Genomic DNA, 8,888 nt, shown 5'->3' with positions numbered 1-8,888 from the left:
ACCGACATTTATAATAACAGTGACTTGTCTTATGTAGGATTGGAAAATTGATTATGTACGAAATATTTAAAAAAGCCAATTAAAAGAGCATTAAATAGGAATTACTTGACAGCAATTTATAATCCTCAAAACAGCTTATAAATGACACAAAACAAGTTGATTCTACTTGTCAAATTTTGTACTAAGAAAGTGTTTAAATAATTACAATGTAATGCTTTTTTTAATTGTCTGTTTTAATTTTTTTTATAATTAATTTCCCAAACCCAAATAAGACAAAGTCACTTTTGCTATGAATCTCAAAATGTTAAAAACAACAGAAGTACCTGAGCAGGTGCGTCTCCTTTGTCGGCAAGAAATTGGTAATATTGTATTAAATCATCGTCAACTCTGCCACTAGTGGTGCTAGGGTTCTCTTCTTCATCAATCAGTCGAACCCTACTAACCATCGGCCCGCCAGCTAATGTTACTTTTGAAGCAACTGGAAGAAAAGGTAACAACTAAAAGGGATCAGGAGTTAAAACCACAGGATCAGGGGGTAAAGGCATCTAAACCTGGGTTGTCAGGTCTTTTTTACATATTGCAATTTTGCAATCAATTTCGTCCAAAACGAGAGTTTGTTTCATTTTCATGTGCGAATATAACTCAAAAACCTTACCAAAAAATTTTAGCTCTAAATCATTTCTTTGTTATAGCGCCACCAGGTGGAACTTGATGAGCCAGGTTTTAAGTTGTCGAATGACATTTACTAGGGTTTTTGTTTAACATTATTACATTTTACATCATGATTCATGACGTTAAGACACATTTTGTGCGTTAAACTTCTTATCTCGGTAATAAATAACGGAGGTTCACAGCATACGGCCACAAGCGCACCTAGTTAAGTTTACCTTCTTCAGCTACTTTTTTATAATAAGTTAAAGCAGTTTCGCAATTTTTAGAAACTCCAATTCCGGCCCAGTATCGGTAACCGAGCATCATTCGCCCCATTGCGTCGCCTCCAAGTGCTGAAAACGTGAGGTAGATGAGAGCTTTGGATTGGCTAGAAGTCAAACCAATTCCACTGCCGTACATAAAACCAAGACCCTGCAAAAAAATATTTTATTTGTTTTAAATTTTTCTTTTTAATTTACTCATTTTATTTTTTTTCTGAATCTTTTTGATTCTTTATTTTCATTTTTTTTAATTGTAGGGACTTAAGATATCCTGATAATCATATAGGTTAGGCATATATTTAAAGTGAAGATGGCATATAACAAAGACGTTTTGTCATCCAGAATTGTAATTTTATAAACATGTTTATCCTTTGAATAATTTTTTCTTTTTAACAAACAATGCATTCAAATATGAAGTCAAATAGTGGGGCATGAAATGGAACAATTCATATTAATATGATCATTAATATGAAATGCATTCTCTGAAACAAATCCAGCTCAATGGTTCTATGTAATAATGTGATCATGTTTACTTAATACTGCAGTGTAGAAAACTCCAGGGGAGGCCTACCTGCCCTGCCACCCCAGGTTTGGTGCCTGATATATTAATACAAGATCTAACTTATATTTATAAATGAGATTAAAACTTACTGCTTGAGATCTTGGGTTCCCTTTCTCTGCTTGTCTGTGAAAGATTTCCACAGCTGCATCAACATTATGAGGTAAATGTTGCCCCGTTAAATAAGCAAAACCTATTTCTACGTCAGAGTCAGCGTGACCTAAATTGGAAGCTTCTTGTAGTTTCTGATAGCCCCTGAAAAATTAAACAAAATGTAAAAGGTGACACCTTATTCCTTCTATTGGTAACATGCAATCAAACTTGGGGTTGCAGGGTAGACAGGACAACTCTAGAAATATTTACGCTCACAATAAGCTTTAAAATAAATGTGGCAAAAATTGTTTAAAATTTTATATTAATAAAAAGTTTGTCGCTGATAGTAGTATACAAAATGCAAAGTTTTAAATATATTAGGAAATTGTAAAGCAATACAAGTTTATTGACACTAAGAAACCAATTCATATATCACATATATCTGCCATTTAGCAGTGACATTCCAACACCTATCAATCAATGCCTATTCAACCTTTTTATGGTCTTTAAGCAGTGTGTGATTGGTCAAGATATATGGTGGGGTGGAAAAAGATGGGACACCTTTAGCACCATAGGCGCCGAGTACGCGTAGGCGCCGCCTCCGCGCCTACGTACGAAATAATAGCACGGAGGCGGCCTCCGTACACGAATTAACAAAAAAATACGTATTTTTACTAAATTTATTAATATTTTCCTACATTTCAAAACTCGGCGCCTATGTTTAGCACCTAAGATCTTAACATCCCAATCGTGTTTTGAACAATTAACAACAGTCTATTAAAGTTATGAGGATATGGTTTTATAATTTATTGAATGTTCTTTGTTTACTACCAAATGGGAGAAGAAAATAGAATGAAAAGGTGTCCCTTCTTCCCACCCAACTATATATAGGAATTTTGCTTACTGTAAAATGCTTGATTTAATATTAGAGGAGTTAATTTTAGTCATCCCTTCAAGATAAAGATCATTTAACATCTTCGTCTTTGCTTCCTCAGCCTTTTCCTCTTCCGTTAATTCATGCTGGATAAAAAATTAAAACAACTTTATTATAGTAGGGTGGGGGAGATGGGACACTATTAGCACATATTATTATGCAAATATCCTGATCTTGTTTTTAACAATTAACGGTCTATGGAATCATGGCTTGTGGGTGTAGGAGTCAAAATGGGATGGGAAAACAGCATGAATGAATGTCCCATTTTTCTGTAAATGATTTGATAAATATGGGCTGTGACAGTATTATGAACAAACAAAAGGTGGGGAAAATGTGGGTTTTGAATGGCAAAAAATACAATTGTAATCTTTTTAATTTCCAAAACATTTTGAATTAAAAAAAATGAATTACTTTTACTCAAAATGTATAATTATACATTCCTTTCTTTCCATTTGTTTACCTTTTGTGGTTGTTCCTGATCTTGTGGTGTTATTACATCATCCTGAACTTGATTGGCTGAAAAGACAGGAAATGTGTTTGCTACAAAACAGGGTACACTTTAAAGTCCTGACCACGCTTATACGTTGGTTTTAAACGAAAATATACACTTAACTATCTGTGGTATTTTCTTGAAAAAAATGTTTGGTTTAGTTTGGAAAAAAATGTTATATTATATATATATATATATATATATACTGGTTTTCCTAAATTCCAGGTCCTTTAAGACCTCACCTAAACAGAATAGAAGAAATACAAGTAAAAACAAGCTTACCATCAGGATGTGTCTGTACTATTTCTCTCTCACGTTCCCGGTCCAGGAATTCTTCAATGTCTCGCGTCAGTGAGTTTACCCTTGGATCTGCCGATGGATCAAGGATCTCATCTTCCGCAGCATTGGGCTTCTTTTTCGACGGAAGCGGTTGTCCTAAAAAGTCTGAAACATTCGCAATACTTCAACTAAAACTAAGCAGTGAGAGTTGCAAATTCAATTTTTAAGGTAACTGCTAACAATCTCACATTTATTATTATTTTGGTTGTTCTCATATTTAATATTATATATATAAGCTATATATTTTGTTAGTACAAAAACATACGGAACATAATTACAGAATATAAACAAACCTTTTAACGAGTGTTTGTTAATCAACGTGTTCTTTAACTCAGCTTTAATTTTCTCATCAATTTCAGGACCCCCAACAGCTTTATCAACTAAATCAAACGCTTTTTCCATCAAACTATGAAATTCTTTTTCCAAATCATCATGCATTTGCTCTTGGCCCACGAATTCTGGTTCGGACATTTTTTTAAGAGGTGGCAGGACTTCGTTTTCATATTTTTCTGGAATTTTTGATTCAGGTTTTTCTTCAGGTGGTGGGACTGCATTTTTAGATTTTTCCGGAACTTTTGAATTTGATTGCTCTGAGACGCCATCTTCTTGCGAAGCTGGTTGTGTGGGTTCTTCAATCTGTGTTTCAGCATCTTCATTGCTTTCCTCACTGACATCAACTATAATATCTTTTGGTACCACTGCTTGCGATTCAACTGAAACAAATTGTAGGAAGAATATAAAGATTTGATCAATATTATTGATACTAAATGATAAGTTATCTGGTGTACCTTGCCGTAAGACCTTATCAATATAGAATATGCCAACTTTATCAAACAAAACCAAATTTTACTAAAAAAATAATAATAAAGTCTTTTAGTACCCATTGCTTGCGATTGCACTAAAACAACTCGTATAAAAAGATTAAGAAGGTTTGATTATTGATATACTTTATTGCAGGGATTTAATAAGAGTAAACCTTAGGTTCTCTGATGTGCCTGGCCATAGGACCTTATCTATATAGAAAAGGGCTACTTAATCAAACAAGCGAAGCTAAATTTTACCAACACAAGCCAAACGCACATAAAAATAACTTTCCTATGATTGTAGTGAACAATTATTAGTTTTAATGTTCTGTCAATAGTAGCATGCAAGCGAGCAAGCCAATGGCAACACTATTTAGTAGCAGTTACCACATATGTTATTATTTTTATTTGACATCGACTTACCTGCAATTATTACTGATAGAAAAAACAGAAACAAACATGTTGTAGAATTCATTGGTTTGTTCTATATGTAAAAATATATTAAACCTACTTCAAGACCAAACATTTATCTAAAGAGACAAAACGCACACATTAAATGAACTGTCGGTTAAACAAGTTAACTTGACTTTTTTAATAATATGCATTAAATTTGGACCAAGAATTCGAGTTAGAATAGAAGCAAGTAGCTTGTAACATTGAACTTTTTACTGGATTCACTTATACACATATATAACGCTTGAAATATATAATGCCTTTAAGTGTAAGAGCGAACAATTTAGGCCGAAATAGTATTTTCCAGTGAAAAATATTGTTATCTCAGAGTTTTAGCAGTTTTGTGAATGTTAATCTCTTCTAAGTGGGAACTTCTTTGTTTCAACTCCATCTTTGTCAATGACTTGTATGAGCACGCAATCGCCAGTCGTAATATCTCGTTCAGCAGCTGATATGAAGCAATCAATGCAAAGTTGGACTGCACGCTCTTTGCTCAGTGGTGGACCAGCCTCAGACATATTCTTGAACCCGATTTGATTATCAAGTAAAGGTTGCAGAAGCTCATTAGCAGCACCAGCAGCTCTGTATTGCTCACGTTCATAGCTCCCTACAGGATCATAACTATAGACGCAACCTTTACCTTCATTATCCAAACCAGCCACAATGTTGTAGACGTAATATGGGAAAAACCGTTTGTAGTAAAGCATCTTTGAAATCATTGCTGCAATAGCAGAAGTGGATGGTGTTTTACCATGGTTGTGTTCATACATTCCAATTCTCATCTGAACATGTTTTTTGAGTGTCAGGCTATCACCTTCAAAGCCTGACTGGGCTAACACTGTGTTCGCAGTTAGTTGTACAGCTTTTGGGTGGTCACGAGTGTGAATCATAAAACCTTGACTTAACCTTGTGTCCGACGCAACAACAGCAAAATCTCCACCTGCAACAGCTAGAATGTTTCCTCCATTAAAGGCATAAGGCTCGAACCGATGCTGTTTTGGTCCAACGGACGCTTGACGGTGGACTTCTGTCATTGACATTCTTAAACTATATATCTTACTGTACGGTACCAGGAAAAGCTCTACGAATTTAGTTACTCGTAAAGAAATCTCTGTGACATAACATTACATTACTGGTTAATTATACTATAGCACATATGACGCAGGGAAAGATTTTCACCAGCTTACATAAAAAGTCCTTCAAAAATTAATTATCCACAAAGATACTATTTAACATACTTGGTAACTCATAAGCTGGCAAGAGGTGTATGGAACAGAACACCCGTGTTATAACGACTGTCGTTTTCTGGACATGCAACATGCAAGGATAAAGTAAGTTACGTCATTCATTCTTAAATTTTTGTTCATTTACTTTAAGTAAAATAGACAAAGTACTAAAGTATATGTACTGTAATTTACGAATATAACTAACTTTATTGAATGATCTGAATCATAATTTAATAGCGCATATCACGTGACAAATCACAACCAATTATTCGAGCAAGGGTATCTGTTATCTGTTATCTAAGATGATTCGGCATGTTTCAAGTTATGATGTGTCATGGTATAGAAATGTTATTTTAGCTGATATTTATCGCCCTTTACATAACAAGAGAGCATAGCTATAATAAACGAGCACATCATTCTCAGTGCGATGCCATTGCGACAATCGTTGTGGTCTCTCAGGCGTGTGTTTGTACGGCGAAATTCTATATGATTAGCTACAGATCCTATATTGGCCAACAGCATACTAGAAGTACGTGCTCAGTCCACAGTTTTATTTTAGCTTTTTTTTAAAATAATACCAATTTAAAAAGAAAAAAATCATGAAAACGGTGACGAAATGGTGTAAAAGATATAGGAATATAAGTATTTCAAGCTCTTTGAAATTCTAAGTAGTATTTTGATAGTGTTGTTTTACTTTAGCGTGTATATCCCACCACCAATCATATCTGTCGGGAACTGAAATTGGACAAAAATCGTTCCGATTGAACCCAACAACACAAGTAATGCACCGATCACGCTGGTGACCAGAGGGACAGTTTTTAACATAATACTTTCTAAAATAAAACTGAATACAATTAATGATGTATAAACCATTGACACCGGTCCTGCACGTTCAAGCTGAAGTGCCAATGCCAGAATCCAGTTAGATAGCAGAGTACTTAATGCGCTGGCGATCAAAAGTCCCCAATCGTACGTACATGGAATGTACCACCCTTGGTTGGTAATAAGTGCATATATTGGAAACGCAATTAAAGCTTGTATACAGACAGAAGTCATCATTTGAGAGAGATGTACATTGTCTTTTAACTTTCTGCCTGAAATGAATTTTGCCGAACCAAAGAAAGCGGTAGAAACGGCTAACGCAACTCCCAAAGCTCTGTTTTGATTCGGATTGACGTTAATTCCATCGTCGTCACCGAACAGGAACGTTGGACGAGCGACAAGGAACACACCAACCATGCTAGCGATGGCCAGAATAATAACCACTGGGTGATGTTTCTCTATAAAGAAAAGTTGAAAAACGGATTAGAGAGTAACTTTACTGTGGAAATTATATAGGGTCACTGATTCGCGACGAAAAATCAATTAACTAAATCTGTGTGAAATCAATACTTTTAATTAACTTATGTACCTTTCAAAAATACATAGGAGAGCACCAGCGTGATAACGAAGTGAGAATTGCATATAGCGAAGCTGTCTCCTGCAGAAAGCTCATCGAGCGAAAGGTATAATGTAAGGCTAGATGCAACGGAAAAGAATCCAAAAGCCACCAAGTACGATATAGAATTTGAATTTAAAACTGGAAGCTCTTGCTTTACTGATTTATAACTCAGATACGGAATGTTCAAGAAGTACATTAATACAAAACGTAGGAACCATACTTGTACGCTGACTGAGTCTTCTGTCAATTTATAAATTACAGCGCCGAGAGCAACGAAGAAAGCAGCAATGACGCTGCATGTAATACCGGCTAAACGTTTCAAGTCAAATCTTTTTGATTCTACCATACTAGCAGTAGTGTTACATAGACTAATGATGAATAACTTTAACAACTTTAAAATTAGTTAATTATTAACTGATTTCATTGTCCGAACAAACTTTTCTTAACAAAACTTAAAAGAGAATGACGATGCAATTTGGCGAAATATATCTTTTATTGTAGGATTTGCTGAACGTGGTTTTTGTCTGTTACGTATTTCGTAGCAACGAATCCCAAGAAAGTTTACTTTCTGCGGTTGTGTGATGACAAATAAAGCGCTGAACCGTTGTTAAATCGATAAAGTGGCATACCAGAAATCAATATAGTGGCGTACCAGATTTAATAAAGGGGTATACCAAAAACAAATCCAAACTGTTATTTAAATAAACATTCTACAAGTGATTTAACGGTTTTCACCAAAGTAATAAAAACCAGCAGCAAAAAGTAGTTCGATTTGACCAAGCTGCATAAACGTTCAGTTTTATTTCTATGGCGTTTCTATGCCAGCATAAGGTGGTACGGTACAGCGGGTTCTGGCGAATTTTTAACGATAATGATTAAGCCGAACACCGAACTTTTTTATAAAATATATATGGTAGCCTATTAGAGTAAAAAAGAACACTTTAAAATTACAAAAAATCGGGCGGTTGGTTCGATATTACGCGATATTTTTAGATTTTAGAAAATAAATTCCAGAAAATTCGATTTTAAATACAATTGGTGAATATGCACTAAGTCTTCGGTTTTATGCAAAAGACGGCCCTCGTATTCCATCATCTGTTGTTTTTAGCACCAAGATCCCAGCCACAGAGTTCAATGAACTTCACCAAATAAGGGCAAGCGCTGTTTGTCCCTGCGAGTTGATTTGAAAGTGTCGACAACTGTAGATGTGTGAGCGTCGTATATAAGAGTCGTGTCGAACCATTCCAACCACATTCACTCGCTTACAAGCTTCAAGTCTTCACTCAATCAACTCAAGCAAGCAAACTTCAATCATGTCGGACTCCGAAGAAGATCAGACCGCTCTGGTTTGCGACAACGGATCAGGATTAGTGAAATCAGGATTCGCCGGAGATGACGCACCTCGTGCTGTCTTCCCATCCATCGTTGGTCGACCCCGCCATCAGGTAAGCTTCCGGTGTTGGCATATTTATACATTTCATTGCTTATTCTCGGCAATAACAAGTTTACCAACTATCAATCTAAATCGTGACATTTGTATACCAACAGGGTGTCATGGTCGGTATGGGACAAAAAGACAGCTACGTCGGTGACGAGCACAAGTAAGCGAGTATCCTGA

At 35.5% G+C, this 8,888-nt stretch overlaps 3 protein-coding genes across 3 annotated transcripts; all 3 read right to left on the bottom strand.

Moving 5' to 3' along the window:
- Positions 1 to 281: 281 nt before the first annotated feature.
- On the bottom strand, positions 282 to 4,684 carry LOC100179062 (protein sel-1 homolog 2-like). Its single transcript, XM_026840126.1, has 8 exons — positions 4,574 to 4,684; positions 3,641 to 4,060; positions 3,291 to 3,452; positions 2,979 to 3,034; positions 2,489 to 2,604; positions 1,584 to 1,746; positions 888 to 1,083; positions 282 to 478 (listed from the first exon to the last, which is right to left on the bottom strand). Exons 1-8 carry the CDS (start codon positions 4,623 to 4,625, stop codon positions 297 to 299), a joined length of 1,347 nt encoding a protein of 448 aa, XP_026695927.1. The 5' UTR covers positions 4,626 to 4,684; the 3' UTR covers positions 282 to 296.
- Positions 4,680 to 5,710, bottom strand: LOC100176741 (proteasome subunit beta type-1-B-like). Its single transcript, XM_002121320.5, has one exon. The coding sequence runs from the start codon at positions 5,641 to 5,643 to the stop codon at positions 4,954 to 4,956; it is 690 nt and encodes a 229-aa protein (XP_002121356.1). The 5' UTR covers positions 5,644 to 5,710; the 3' UTR covers positions 4,680 to 4,953.
- A 324-nt stretch (positions 5,711 to 6,034) lies between these two features.
- On the bottom strand, positions 6,035 to 8,376 carry LOC101243514 (solute carrier family 35 member G1-like). The gene is made up of 2 exons (XM_004225627.4): positions 7,241 to 8,376; positions 6,035 to 7,109 (listed from the first exon to the last, which is right to left on the bottom strand). The coding sequence occupies exons 1-2, from the start codon at positions 7,614 to 7,616 to the stop codon at positions 6,520 to 6,522; spliced, it is 966 nt and encodes a 321-aa protein (XP_004225675.1). The 5' UTR covers positions 7,617 to 8,376; the 3' UTR covers positions 6,035 to 6,519.
- Between the last annotated feature and the right edge of the window lie 512 nt (positions 8,377 to 8,888).

The sequence above is a fragment of the Ciona intestinalis genome, chromosome 1, assembly GCF_000224145.3.
Source record: "Ciona intestinalis chromosome 1, KH, whole genome shotgun sequence".
NCBI classification, from domain to species: domain Eukaryota; kingdom Metazoa; phylum Chordata; class Ascidiacea; order Phlebobranchia; family Cionidae; genus Ciona; species Ciona intestinalis.
This window is presented reverse-complemented; position numbering and strand designations above follow the sequence as displayed.

Bases quoted from the DNA above. Each gene is read 5' to 3' on its own strand.
- LOC100179062 (XM_026840126.1), bottom strand. From the start codon at position 4,625: ATGAATTCTACAACATGTTTGTTTCTGTTTTTTCTATCAGTAATAATT. The intron at 2,605-2,978 runs GTAAACAAATGG...TTTTTTATCCAG, and splicing joins ATCAGGAACAACCACAAAAG to CATGAATTAACGGAAGAGGA. The intron at 1,747-2,488 runs GTAAGCAAAATT...TTAATTTTTCAG, and splicing joins ATTAAATCAAGCATTTTACA to GGGCTATCAGAAACTACAAG.
- LOC100176741 (XM_002121320.5), bottom strand. From the start codon at position 5,643: ATGTCAATGACAGAAGTCCACCGTCAAGCGTCCGTTGGACCAAAACAG.
- LOC101243514 (XM_004225627.4), bottom strand. From the start codon at position 7,616: ATGGTAGAATCAAAAAGATTTGACTTGAAACGTTTAGCCGGTATTACA. The intron at 7,110-7,240 runs GTACATAAGTTA...TTTTCTTTATAG, and splicing joins CTCCTATGTATTTTTGAAAG to AGAAACATCACCCAGTGGTT.